General features: G+C 37.0%; 1 protein-coding gene across 11 annotated transcripts in view; it reads right to left on the bottom strand.

Moving 5' to 3' along the window:
- Nucleotides 1-305: 305 nt before the first annotated feature.
- The window catches only part of CADPS2 (calcium dependent secretion activator 2), a 520,372-nt gene continuing 505,703 nt past the window's right edge, over nt 306-14,974 (bottom strand). For 3 of the 11 annotated variants that reach the window (XM_032401668.1, XM_032401669.1, XM_032401682.1), the window contains 2 exons: nt 8,149-8,253; nt 307-2,765 (listed from right to left, as the gene is read on the bottom strand). In XM_032401668.1, coding sequence (XP_032257559.1) covers nt 2,595-2,765; nt 8,149-8,253 — 276 coding nt within the window. In that variant the 3' untranslated portion in view covers nt 307-2,594. Of the gene's footprint in view, nt 2,766-8,148; nt 8,254-14,974 lie in introns of all 11 variants that reach the window. The other 8 variants (XM_032401675.1, XM_032401679.1, XM_032401678.1 and 5 more) reach the window with 4 other exon arrangements.

The following is a 14,974-nucleotide window of genomic DNA, read 5'->3' as shown; positions in this document are numbered from 1 at the left end:
GGTTCTTTCCCTTTCCAGGAAAAGGCGTTATTATTATTTTTCTCCATGAGTTTGGAGAAACTTTCCTTTTAGACGTGTTATTTAACAGGCCCATTCCAGCTGGATATTGGACTGTATTAGGTATTTTCTCCCGCAACACTTCTTAAACTGCGCAAAGAATGCACTTTTTGGCCCTTCCCCCAAACCATTTAGGAGGGTAGAGCTATTTGAGTTAAAAATGATTTTCACTTTAAAAGTTTTTTAAGATTTGTTAGGCTTTCGATTAAATCCCTTTTAATGAAATAAGTTAAAGAATAACAACACTTGGCTTCCTTTAATAGACAGATGCTTGGGCGTTCACCCTAACAGTCACACACACCGATGAACAATTATTAAGTCATTTCAAGCAATTTGTAGTTATGTTGAAGAGAATTTCTGGGCAAAATCCCAAAAATGACTTTTCATTCTTTTTCAATTACTTTATAAATTTCTCTTCATACACCCTTCTGTGGCTCAAAGGTTAGTTCACAAAGTCGTGGTAGACTCGTGAACATCTCCACTACCTGCCTTTGGCTCCGTCCTCCCTGTGGAAGCCACTGGAGGTTGGACTGGGGAATGGAGCTTTTAGAAACCCCCTGGGTACAGAAGCGAAGGAGCAGAGAACGTCCAAGTCTGCAGAGAAACCACAGGAGGCTGGCCAGCAAAGAGGGCCAGCAGCCAGGTGAAATAGCTCAGGTCAGCAGCAGGACCCTCCTGACCCCAAGTGCTTTCCCCTGCATATCTGAATGGATTAGCTAGGTATTTCCTTGACTATCTATATATATGGCTGGGGGGGGGGCATCAGTCATTCATCATTCATACTTTAGGACAATATGGGCCAATTACTCAGAGATGAGCTGTATCAAAGACACAGACATTTAGGGGAAAACAAGGATGGGTGATTTCCAAGTATACAGCCATTTGAGCTTGCAGCAGCAAGCATGGGGAGGGTACCACTGAGTTTAGGGTAGCATGACTCCACACCTGGCGGCCCAAAGACAGGATGCTATTGGATGTGAGGGCGGAGAGAGGGAAAGAAAGCATTCCAGGACAAACTGCCTTCCCACAATACTGAGTTGGGAGAGTTAGTCTCTAATCCAGGAAAAGGGAAGAAATCTCCTTTCATGTTTATCTTGTATCACAGGAGGTCTTACCCCTAGGACCCAGATTTGAGCCGAAACCAGTATCATATAATAACTAGATCAAATGGATTTTTGTGGGCTAGCCCAGCTACTGAGGCACCATTTATAACACCATAAGAGAATGAATTTGGAGGTCTAAGAAGTTGTTTCACTTCCAAAATTCCAGAACTAGAGTTTACACAAATTCAGGGATACCTCCAGTTATTTTGTATTAACTTACCTCATTTAAAAATTACTTATGAATGTAGTAGCACAATATGCCAGGACATTTTAGGAAAAAAACACAAAAACTAAAATTCATAAATTATAAAGTGTAATATTACTATCTTTCAAAATTATAGCAAGAAAATACTGTGGGGGAAGAAATAACTATTAACTAATATGTCAACTGCTAGTTAAATCACTAGCACTCCTAGTATTACTTATTATTAGTTAACACTAACTGCTAATGTTAGTAATACGAAAGTATGTGGTCAGCATTACCTTTGCTATGGAAATATGCTGTCATAATAACTTATTCTTTTAACAAGTGTGTGTGCCTATTAGGTGTAAAGCAGTGTTAATATCTTTTACTCATCTGATTGTAGACAAAACAAAACAAAAAAATAAACAAAAACACAGAGCCAAATTGTTGGGATGTTTGTAATACTGCAAACATTTTTTACTGCATTTAATTTATATAAGTCTAATAAATACAGAAGTGGTTTTGACCAAATAGATTTTTATTGCCTGCAAGCTGTTACACTTAGAAGTAGGAGAATGCGGTATGCTGATGGCAGCGCATTTACTACCTTATGCTTTGGGATTTTTTTTTTTAAACTTGAAATATATGTTCAGAATAGAACAAGACACAAGCTGATGGAGGATCTAGTCTATATTTGGTTTGGCAGTCCTTTAAGCCGGCAGATGAATTCAGAGTACTAAGAACCAAGGTTAAAGTTTTTACACACATCACAACAATGGCAAATTAACTACGAAAAAAAAACAAACAACCCTGACACAGAAATGATAAACTATTAAATACACACCATTTTAACAAGGGTACAATGGAGCTGGCACAGTGATCCGAAGTGGCTTCTTCTCACAATGTCTACTATGAGAAACGCAGATCTCATTTCACACAGAGGACACTACTTCGATGTAATTACAGAAGAAAAAGTCAAAGCTTCTAAAAAAACCAAAAAATCATGTTCCAATCACAAACAAAGCCAAAGCTCATTTTAGGTCAAGCTACACAGAAGAGGCTGGATGTTAAAAACAAAAACCAAAAAAACTTGGCATTTTCCCCTTTTCCTCTGCTTCCAGGTTGACTCTTTACAAAGTGGAGGGGAATACAAGCATTTTTATTGGGTCCAGACAATCAATGTAATTACAAAGACAGGTACAAAATAAACAAGGTCAACATCCTCCTTCTTCCTACAGCACTGGCGGTTATCAGCCTTCTTCTTCATCACTGTCTTTCATGGTGATACCCTGAAGTCCTCCTCCTTCTGAGACAGAGGCTGTAGCCTCCTCCACCGTTAACCGTCTGTGCAGAGTATCATAGGTCTTACTGTTCAGTGTGCCTTCTAACACACCCTGCAGTCGGAAGTCCCTGTATGTTTTCTGGAGGAAGAAGAGAGAATCTGCTTAGATAACTTATGGATTGTATGCGTGGATGTCAATATGTATGTCTGTATGTATATATCCTCAGTTGGCATTTCAAAGATGATCTTGGACAATTCACTAATGGATTCCGATTCTAGCTGCCCGTGTCAATCAACTTGTTGGTGTATTTCTGGGGAGAAAATGAAATGAGACTTCGGATACTGCTTTTCAAACTAGAATCACTCTGAATGGATCAAAATGTTGTGACAGATGACAAAGAGCTTTTCTCCAAAATATTCCTGATTGCACAGACTTTACTATTTGAATGACTTGTAACAAATGATATGCACTGACATACATTTTTAATATGAAGGAATTCTCGGTTTTTCAGTTCCTATAATACCGAAAAATACATTTTATAAAATGCATTAGCTTTTCGGGGGGAGGTGTGGAGGGACAGAATTACTCCTATTATCAGTAAAAGAAATTTGCATTTTCCGTATTTCTGAATTATAACATTTATTATATGTACCATTGGGTAAAAATGTGTGTACACCTAAAAGTCTGTATGAATTCTGCCCTTTCCTTTTGAAATCCCCTTGGAATGTGAAGTGTCAAATTCTGGCATAAAGCTTCCATAGATGGGCTAATAAAACATGTATTTATATTTTCTGTGAAAAGTATATTATTTGATGTATAGGGGCGCCTGGGTGGCTCAGTCGTTAAGCGTCTGCCTTCAGCTCAGGTCGTGATCCCAGAGTCCTGGGATCGAGCCCTGCATAGGGCTCCCTGCTCGGCAGGAAGCCTACTTCTCCCTCTCCCACTCCCCCTGCTTGTGTTCCTTCTCTCGCTGTGTCTCTCTCTGTCAAATAAATAAATAAGAATCTTTAAAAAAAAAAATAGAACAAACATCATGTTAGCGTTTATGTAGTGATTCCTAAGAACAGTGACAAGAACAACAGAACACTGGGCTCTGCGGCACAGAAGATACATCACCTACAAAGCTTCCCTTATTTCACTTATCCCCTTAAGTGCAATTTTCGTCAGATATGATTTTTCTATGGCCAATTACATTATTGATTTTTAAATGAAGATATCCCATTGCATGGAGGCACTTCTAAGGCTGTTTTTAATGCTAAATATCTTTTAAGATTTTGTTTACTGTCCTAGGTTACATTTAGAATAGTAAGCATTCAGATGTCAATGGACTGGCCCTCAAGTATCAGTATCTATCAACGTGCCACTGTTTTGTTCTGAATGATTTCTAGTGGGCACTTCTTTTGTTGTTTGCTTTATACTTAATAGATGAAAAACGTCAAATAAGAAGGAATGTTGTACTTCCTGGCCCGATATTATAAGTCCAGTGGCTGAAAATTAACATTAAGGGATGCTTGATTTCCCTCAACATAATATATAGAAGGAAACTTTTAATATTCACACAGTTGAATTGAAGGTACTTATTCGTATGAGGTAGGAAATGCTGATGATGAATGGCATCTTAATCCCCTTGATATACACAGCTGGCTTAGTAACAGACTTTGGGGAAGGAGTAAATCCATTATAAGATCGAGGGACCATTGGTATTTCACATTTTATCTTCCTGTCTTCTTTACGCTGACTTACGCCCCCAGTATCATTCCAAGTTTCAGAGGTGATATGCCAAAAGCAGTATGGAGGGTGAATAATTGATAATCACTTGTTATAAATTAAATTTATATTTGAAAAGTTCACCACCAAAGTACACCAAAAGTACACTGAACTGTGAGAAATATGGTACAGTATCGGATGTCAGTATCTTAACAGCAAATAAAAATTTGATTCAGAGACTGTTTTTTTCCCTTAAATGATCAAAACTATTTTTTACTTACGTTTTAATATTTTAAGACACCTACACCCCACCATCCTCACATTCTCTTTCTAAGCTGTTACCTTATTATTACTAAGGTGGTACTCTTTTACACCAAAACTTAGGTAATTTGCATCAAAACCCATAGAAATAGCTCTAAAAAGCAAGTTTTGTCCAGAAAATCTGGTACCTGATATACATAGTATTATTACCACAGATTTGTGTGCAAGGCTGTAACTGTTTAATAGTTCCATTAAAAATATATCAAGCACACAAAATATTCATGTACAGATAATGCATCGGACATGAAGTACAATTGTTCCGCTGACAATTATATACTGAGTTTGTGAGTCCTACTTTATTTTATTAGAATTGACTTTCCTTAGACTTAGCTTAATTGTCAGTATGTCGGTGAGGACAGATTTGTATTGTGGATCTGCAGTTCCTGAAAGCTTTCTAATTTACATGTAATTAAGACTCTGCTTCCTTATTTTATCACTAGGCAATAAGCAGTTAGGGGAGCTGCAGGACAGGTATCCCTGCTCTCTCTCTCTCTTAGAATTCATAAAATGTTATTGACTCTTGGACATCCTCTGTGGCTGCCAACAAAGGTCTGCTGGGTCTTATTTAAGACAAGGGCCTGCCATAGGGTGCTGCTGCTCACTTGTCTTTTCTCTTAGTAAAAGAGGCAGCTGATTTATGTTAACTGCTTTTTATTTTATTTTATTTTTATATGTTAACTGCTTTTTAAATGTCATACGGCCACTAGGGAGAATGCAAATCCATCAGCCATTGTGATTTTTTGAAGATTCTATTTTTCTCCCTTCCTCAATACATCATTCTGATGTTAAAACCTCGTGAATAATTTCTTAGTCCTAAACTCTTCGTGAAGCTCTTAGGGGAATTTGTTTTTTCTTAGCGAGCAACATGAATGAACCAATTAGTATCTAAGTGTCTTTGTGGGGCAAAGTTAGCTATCACGTACAGCTTGAGGGCATCCGTGGGCACAGATGTCTCCGCTGGGCAAAGAAGAATGACGACGCCCGCGAGTAGTAAGGACTAGGCTGCCAGAGTCGAGCAGCTTGGCTCCTGGGTAGAATGCGCTACTCTGTGGTAACATGCTGGCTTACTCTAAGTGATGTGGATGGAAGGAAAGCCTACTCGGGGACCTTCACAATTGTATACATTGCTATTTAACAGCTTCTTAAATTCACTGAAAAATGAACATTATAAATATAACCATAGAGGTTCTGAAGAACTTTGAATCTATGTATGAAATTGGTTAAAGTCTGTTTACATTCAAAGTAGGAAAAGGAACAATTAAAACATTAAATTATTAATTTATCCTGATTTTCACTGTGAAAATAATAATTTTTAATTATTAAATAAAGCTCTACGATTTGATTAAGTGTATCAGCCAAAGAAAGCATTGGCTGAGTCTGGGGACCTGCTTGCAAAAAACAAAGCATGGGAAGTCAAACATATTCATGAAATTTATTTTCATATTTATCTCTCTTGACTATTGGTCGCCCATAATGAAGACTATGTTAAAATAAGATAAATTGATTGGCTTAGAGTACAATGGAAATGTCACCGTATAATTCATGACATTACCATTTTATTCTGCTAAAATATTCATTGCTGCTTGATCTTTAATTGTAATGACAATGTGAATATGAGAAGAGGAATAACTTTGAAAGAAACAAATGATGGGCTAGTGAACAATAGAGACTTCTATTCTGAAAACAGAGAACAATTTATCAACGAATACCAATCAACTGACTAGGTCCTTTCTGACATCTTGAATGCAATAGATACTAACTTGAAAATATGGCTGATCATAAGGATAAGCAGCTAATCCCAATATTAGTCACAGTACAGACTGCAACCTTAACATACATATATATTTAGGAAGTATACACAGATAACCCAGATTCTCTTTTATGAAAAACAAGCTTCATTTGGAAGCTCTCCAGGTCACATTTATAGAAACAAGGAAGAAACACTGCAGAAATGAAGGCAAATATGAATGGATCCTAGTATGCTTTCAGTTTCTTTGTAAAATAAATAGTACCTGGTAAGAAGGGCTCTGGACCAAAGATATTTTGTCCATTGAAATGTAATATGTCTAGTAGTATTAAAAATTAGTGAGTGGCTATAATTTTACTTGTTATTTATGACTAATCGTGATTGCTATTACCGTGAGATGATAGGTCTGGTCTTATGTTCCAGTAGATTTGCCGATTTCTCACTTTAGAATGGAACTTTCCTGTTTATGGTTCTTTCGAATCTGAGATAACCTGTGTGGCTATGGCACAGAAGAACATGTATTCTAATTAGGCTGTAGGAACCTAGAGGATGATGGGAAATATTTTAATGTGGCTAAAACTTAATGATGTAATGCAATAGTTCTTCTCAAACTTTAACATCAGAATCATCTGGAGGGCTTGTCAATATATCGATTGCTGGGCCCCACTCAGAGTTTCTGATTCAGTAGGTCTGGGGTGGGGCCTGATAATTTGCATACCTGACAAGTTCCCAGGTGATGGTGATAAGGACAGGTCAGGAATGACACTAAGAACCACTGAGTATGTGTGTATGTCATATATGCACATACATGCACATAAAAAGAAACATATAGCTGTGCCTGTATATACATATACGTATATGGGCACATATACATACAGATCTAGATCTCTCTCTATATATGGTATATATATCTCATTTGATAAATGGCACTAAAATGCAAGTGAAGGTCATCTTTTTAAAAGAACAGATGATTCTCATTAGCTTAGAGTTACGTTTTTAGGCATAAGGTTGGATTTGTCTCAATTTTAAGAAAAAGTTATACTTACGGCAAATTTTGTGTTTCCACTAGAATTTACAAAGTGTGAAAAATCATGTTAAATATATGATTTTAAAGCCCTTACTAAATATAATATGTACACTGTTAACCTTTTCTCTTGAAGAGCAAAAGTCAAAATGGCCTTGCTTATGTGACGTGACACCTGTTGGTTGTCTGGGATGGTCCCCAACACTCACACTGATCATCTCTTCTATGTGAGACGGGGCGTGCTTCCAGAGGAAGTCAGGCAGGGACAGTGTGACTTTCGTGTCAGTATGTAACGAAATAGTGGAGACTCTCCTTACGCTGTGGACAAACACAATTCAAAAGCCCTCATAATGACATGCGATCCTAATAAATATGAAAGAAATGCATTAGGAGAAAACATCTCTGTAATCAAGAAAATTAATACCAAATTACTGTGGACCTACTACAATCAGGTAAATGTGCCCGAGGTTTTATGTATATTATCTTAAAATGCTATTACTTAATAAAATATCTTTTATTAGGGCAGAAAAGATAGATTAAAACTGACTTAATAATCTAACTGAAAATATAAGTGAACAGTAGCCTAGCACTGCCGAGAGTGATGTTTTTAAAGTACTTAGATCCACTCAGTTACATCAAACACAATTTTTTTGTATGTCAATATCTAGCCATTACTCTTGATAGCTTGGTGGGCAATTCCCATCTAAACACATTTTGTTTACCTTCACAATCTTGATGAGCGTCTTCAGTTGGTAAATATGAAGCTGAAGGTCTAATCTATCAGCCAGCCAGACACAAATGACTGTCATGGAGCTGCTGTACCATTGCTGGAAAGAAGGATGGGGCAGAGGGGAGGAGAACAAAACAGAGAAACAGCCTCTGCAGTATTCATGTAACAGATTCGGTAATGAGGGGCTAATGACACACTCTGCAATGACCACAGATCAGCACTTGAAGTCAATAATGCTATAATTTCCTATTAACAGAATTGTACGTTTTGCTGGAAAATCTGCTAAGTTGACCTAGGCTGTTCTCTCCATGAATTAACATGAGTCTTTCAGCTGGAACATATTCATGGGAAACCGTGTTCCTGTGCTCGCAGCCTAGTGGCATGCTTTGTGATCTGTAGGTAACAATGGGCACTAAATACATGTTATGGGACTGAATGGACTCCCAAGCAGCAGGAAAAAGCAGGTGAATTATTTTCGAAGGGAAATTTCTTATTAGCCTGTACGTTATGTAAAAATCAAACAATAGATGCGTCATGCCATGACACATGCAGTCAATACCTAGAAATAACCTGTTACAGAAGCGATGGGAAAGCGTTACCACGGCTTACTAGCCAGAGATCCTCAATCACACCCTTATCTGCTGTTGGTTGTGAACTATTTGTCAAGATGTTTGAAACCCACCTAAAATAAAGATTTGGGACCTCAGGAGGGAATTTTATCAGGATGGAATTGCTGTGTCTAAAGAATCAAAAAGAAGAGGTCAGTTGACTAAATCATGAAAGAATTTGTTTCATTTTGCTAGTGTTTTTGGAGGGTTCATATTTTTTCCTCTTTATTACCACTCTCTTGAGGGGAAAAATCAAAATTCTTCTCTAATGTAATTTCCTGCTCCTATGTAATGTCTAGGAGAATAGTAAAATAAGATACTATGTGTTTTGTTTTTAAAAGGCAATCTACCATTAGTAGTGACATTTTAAGGGATTCGCTACTACATGCTAGAGCTAGGTTTAGGTAATACCGTAAAAATGATAATGCTGCTCATCCAGGTAACTGTAAGAAATAGCAAAGTCCATTCAGCACTTAGGAAATGACGGGAGTTTTTGAAAGAGAAGGGATTTTGTGTCTTGTTTGTATACAGAAATACAGTGACACCATATAGATCACGTACGTGTGGTGCATGTGTGCTTAGGTATTCAAACACAAGAGAAAAATCTTAAAAAATATTTTTCTTCCATAATAAAGTAGTAAATTCAATTGCTAAGAGAAATCTTATGTGATACAAGTCTGAAATTCATCTGGACTTGTATTTATTAACATTGTTCTGATAAAATTTAGTATAAGAAATGGTATTTTAAGCATACATTAAACATGAATCAGTTTCACATTTCGCTAGACTTATTTCTATTAATTTGTTAGTGCACTGAACATACATGCATAAAATGAGATAGGTAATTAAAATGAATAACTGATTTGCTAAATATTATGATAGCACATAGATGAATGAAAATTTCAGGTTTTAAAAATATGAGATAGGCTATGATTTAAAAAAATGTTATTCATGTACCTGATTTTGCTCTTTCCTAATGATTTTCTTCATTTTCCAGACATTATAAAAGTATCAGAAATAAGTTTTATGAAAATAAGATACACCCTAAATTCTTAAAAAATATAAACTGCTAATGAATTCAGTACTTCAGCTGACAGTAATTTCCAATAGTATTTAAATCCTATACTTCTTTATTTCAAATTATTTATAGCCTCAACATCTTGAGTTCTATTTTAACACCGGTAAACACTCTCAGGTATTGGCGATAGTGAATATGAGATACTAAATTAAGACTCTCACCCTTACACCAGGCTCCAGATAATTTGAAAGCTAAAACGTAGTCATAATGGTTATGACTCTTAAACTATAGTCCTTCTGTAAGAGATAATATTTTTTTTGTTGGGGGGAACAAAATATGATATATGAAGTCTAGCATAACATAGTAGTTAATCTGTCTGTTAGACTGTAAAGTTACTATATCTATGGTAAGTTGTATGAATTTGAGGGAAATGAAAACATTTCTTAAAATTTCTCCACCATATGCACCTTTATGTTTTTAAAAAATCCTTACATAATTTAAAGTTAACTCATTTTCCCATTACACATAAGTGATACTTATGATTAAGTGATAATCAAAAGGATATCTAATGTAACACAGACATTTATTACTAATAGCACTTCTTTAACACAATGCCAAAATTGTAATTTTAGAGATAAACAAGTTGGGAATAAAATGATCGGAAGTTAACCAAAAAACAGAGAGGAAAAGAGAACCATTGCAAAGTAAAAAGCTTCAGCTACTTTACCATCATCTTAGTTTTAAAGGCAACCAATTACTCGATAAGGAAAATTCTATAAGAAAAATTATCCTTTTCAGACAAAAATGCATTATTTTTTGGTTCCCAAGTCAAAGCATTTTGAAGATTTTCAGCTAAATTAAGCAATTAAGAGAAAGCAGCACTTCAGCTTAGAGTTTCTGTTGCTACTAACAACAAGCTAACAACAAAAAACGCACTATGACTGCTTCTTTCTGTATATGGTGAAGTAGACACAGAAACACACACACTTCAAGCAAACAAATAAGCAAACCAACAAAACCGCCAAACAGAAATCTCCAGCATTTTCCTATTGCTGGTGCTGGAATTGTTATGTTCCTCTTTTGGGGGCTGGAATATAGTAGGTCCTGTTTTTTTCATCTTGACACAAAATTCAAAGGTAGGTTAGCTTCATTTTCCCCCACCCCAAACAAAACCAACACCCCCCAATGCAAACAAACAACAAAAAAAGAAACATTCGAAAAGGGTGAATGTGCAGTAAAGTCTGAACGTTAGCAAATGTCCTTTCATTTTGGAAAAGTTAATTTTCTAAAACAATTTGATTGACTCTTCACTTTTTCCCTTCAGGGTATGACAGGGAAGGGGCTCTGCAGTTCGCACTGAAGTCACGGGTATGGCATTACTGCTTCCTTCTTTGCTTTGGTCTGCTTAGGAGGAGAGCAGTAAGTGTATATTCTACATTTTTTCTCTACATGAATCCATGACAGTAGCCTACCACTTTAACAAAAAATGTGCTGTTTTTTTTTTTTTTTTCTTTCTTTCTGTGGTTCATTCAACTCCTGTAAGGGCATGCATTACTCACTTCATTTTCTTGAGATATTTCTTTTAAAGCAAAAATAAAAGAAAAGGAAAGGCTAGGGTTGACTCTGTGAGACCCCTGTATTTATTCACACTTATTGTGCATGACTGTAGACTGGTAAATCATATTAGCAGCCCGTCTCCCCATCAAGCTGCTACTTGCTTTCCAGCCCTGGGAAGGTTCAACAAATCAACAGGAGCACGGAAAACAGAACATCAGTCTAATCTAGTGTTTAAGGTGAAGTTTTCAAACCCAATCTAAGAAGATCTTTAGAGCAAGCAACAAGCTGAAGGGCTCAGAAGGTGGTATTGACAATGAAAGAGTGTTGAAATATTGAGAAGCGCAGCACTTGTGCATTTTTAATAACAAGAGGGTCAACAAGGACACAGCTCCCTCAGTGCCGGGAGTTGCCACTGACTATGGAAATTGCCACACCGGGGCTATAAACGCTTGCAGTTCATCAGCTTTCTTAAACAGTTCATCAGCTTTCTTAAACACCCTGAACCCCCTCAGTGGACCTTTAGTCTTGAATTAACAAACCAAAGCAATGAAAGAGGGTGCAGTCTGAATGGCTGGCATTGATCCCCAACTGTGTCAGCACTGCTACAGGCCCTGAAAAACTCTCTCCATTGTCAATAGAAATTGACAAACCTCCTCTCCTAAATAGTGCAGCTGAGCCGGGCGGGATCCATGCAGCTGTAAAGGGCTCTGCTCTTGGGGCCGGGGAGCACTCACAATGGAACAAGCATGAGCTCTTTGTCAGTCCCAGACTCGGCAATTTTCTAACAAGGATTAAAGTTGTTTCTCCGCGGTGCTGGTGAAAAGAGATTTAGCAACATACCGTGCTTTCTTCATGCAAGTTAAAGAGAAGTAGTTAAGGAATTTCATTATTCTGTTGACCAGGGGAAATATAAAACAAATATATTAAACATGCACAACTCTCTTTTCTGCCTAATTTGTAATGTTTTTTGAGGATGAGTCAATTAAGTAAAACACTCTCTGCCTGGAAACGAGCACTTCACATTTATTTTGGAAATTTTATTTTTAAAAAGTCCAGCTGCTGGCCACCTGGAATGAGGTCTCAATACATACTAATGCACAATGCCTTTAGACCCTCTGTGGCTGATATTCCTAAATCTGAATCACGAGACCACATAGGGTTTATATATCACGGCTGCTTCAAGCAAATGATTTCTGTCAGAATGTGGCTTCTGATGATGATGGCAAAGCAGAAATAGCTGCTTTGCTAGGAACAAATCTGTGATAAATTTTCTGCTTAAGTGTTTAGCTTTTTATTGATTATGAATTGGTACAACTAGTTGATATATTTTCATTCTTCTCCAGCTATGCTCAACCCAATAGGTGAACAACAGAAAAAAACAAAACAAAACAAAAAACAATCCAACACTTCTTAGTGCACTGAGATCTGGAATGGCTAAATTTCCACAGTATGTATGTATTTCTTCATTTATTTCAAGGGAAGCTGTCGTTTCATAAGTGTTGAGTCACCAAGCTGAAGTAAAATACCATCTAGAAAATGTCATTTTAGGAAACTATCTTTCAAATGCTAAGTTGAATTGAATAAAAGAACAAATAACATTTTTGCAATGCTGAAGGTTTTGATAAGTTTGATAAATATAAGACATTCTTTAGGATCATTTTGTAGCTTTGGAGAGTGACAAAATATTTAGAAACATTAATGCCCTACGGTTTGACCAGTATATTAAAAAGTAAACATAAATGCTTCATCGTACATTGTGTGTTCCTTTTGTCAACAGCGCATTTCATAGAACTAAATTCGTGGCCAGTCACTTCCCATTTCCAAACACTAAAACGCAAATTTTATATTAATGGTAAATTTGAAACAATAACACCAACATTCCCCCCCAAGCCCCACCCCTGCATGAGGCATCTCACTGAAACGATGCTATGTGTTTCCACAAAACAGACTCCTGAGACACAAGCATCTATAAAGTTTTAATTGTGAATTTTTGTTGGCTTGGAATATGAGTAAGGGCTACATTTCAGGAAAACTGAAACCAGTCTATTATGGTTAAAAATATAGGAAGTGTTCAACTCAACCTACACCTATCAACATTCCCAGCTAGACCCAGAGCCATTCATGGGGGAAAGATAGAGACCTGCCTCTGAACATGGCCGCTGAGGGCTGGCTGTCCACACACTGGAGGACATCAATACAGAAGCCCAGAAGACAGAAGGGCCAACACCTTTTATGCTATTTGCCTGATTGAGCCCATCATAGCTTCCTTTTTATGTCTCAGTTTTCTCCTCTGTCATATAAAGGATAGATTATGTGAATCTAGCTTTTAATAAGATTCTGATGTTCTCCAGAAATACTGTATTAGATTTGATTATCAGAATAAAGGACACGATTAGAACCAATACAGCTTGTGATTCTTGTAAGAATGAACTGCAGGGAAAAGCCAAATTATCACACCTTTTCCCTTTTATATGGTGCTTAAATACAGCTTTATTCTTTAAAAAAAAAAAAAATGCAAGTCTAGAGTTCCAGAACCTTCTATCACCTGCTATTTTTGTCTGTTTTTAACTTACTTATTTTGGTCTTTTTTTTTTTTTTAGATTTTATTTATTTGACACAGAGAGAGAGAGAGCGCACACAAGCAGGGGGAGCGGCAGGCAGAGGGAGAAGGGGAAGCAGACTTCCCATGGAGCAGGGAGCCCCATGTGGGACTCGATCCCAGGACCCTGGGGATCATGACCTGAGCTGAAGGCAGACGCTTAATCAACTGAGCCGCCCAGGTGCCCTCATTTTGGCCTTTAAATGAAGCACAAACATATTATAAAAATGAAACAATCAGGTGTCATGAGGAATGAATGAGATTTCTAACGAATTGTCAGGTGCAGTTATTCATGTCTGTTATTTTTATGGATTCTGATTACAAAGGCATCTGATATATTTGTTAAGTCTTCCCTGAGAAATTTAAGTGCATCAGTTAAAATTTCGTTTAATTCTTACAACAACCAGGGGTGCCTGGGTGGCTCAGTTGGTTAAGTGTCTGCCTTCGGCTCAGGTCATTATCCCGGGGTCCTGGGATCGAGCCCCGCATCAGGCTCCCTGCTCAGCGGGGAGCCTGCCTCTCCCTCTCCCCCGGCTTGTGCTCTCTCTTTCTCAAATAAATAAATAAAATCTTAAAAAAAAAATTATTCTACAACAACCTTCATGAAATGGCTATGATTATTCCCATGTTGCATATGTGGAAACTGAGCTTATATGGGTGGAAAATTGACTTTAGATTAAGCATGTTATTCAGGTTTATACACTAAGTGGCATTTATATCTTATATCTTATTTATAAGATATAATTTATATCTTATATCCATGCTTCAGAGTCTGTACTCACGACTGCTAGGTTATTCCATTTCCTTCTAGAAACCAGTCTGTTCTGTCAATAAAATCTCTGATTCTTTAAGGGTAGTTCCCTACTTCCAGCAGACAACTAAGAAATCAATCTCCACTATTCTTGGGGGTTCTTGATAGTCATTATAACACAGTAAACAGGAAATGCTTATTAATTGTTTCAAAGAAGTGTACCACATTTTCTTGAGAGTTAAAACAATCTACATTTCCAAAGACCAAAGATATCTGTAAACCTAA

Source organism: Phoca vitulina, unplaced genomic scaffold (assembly GCF_004348235.1).
Source record: "Phoca vitulina isolate PV1807 unplaced genomic scaffold, GSC_HSeal_1.0 scaffold4, whole genome shotgun sequence".
Classification (NCBI taxonomy): Eukaryota; Metazoa; Chordata; class Mammalia; order Carnivora; family Phocidae; genus Phoca; species Phoca vitulina.
Note: the sequence above shows the minus strand (reverse complement) of the source record. Positions and strands in the feature narration are given on the sequence as shown.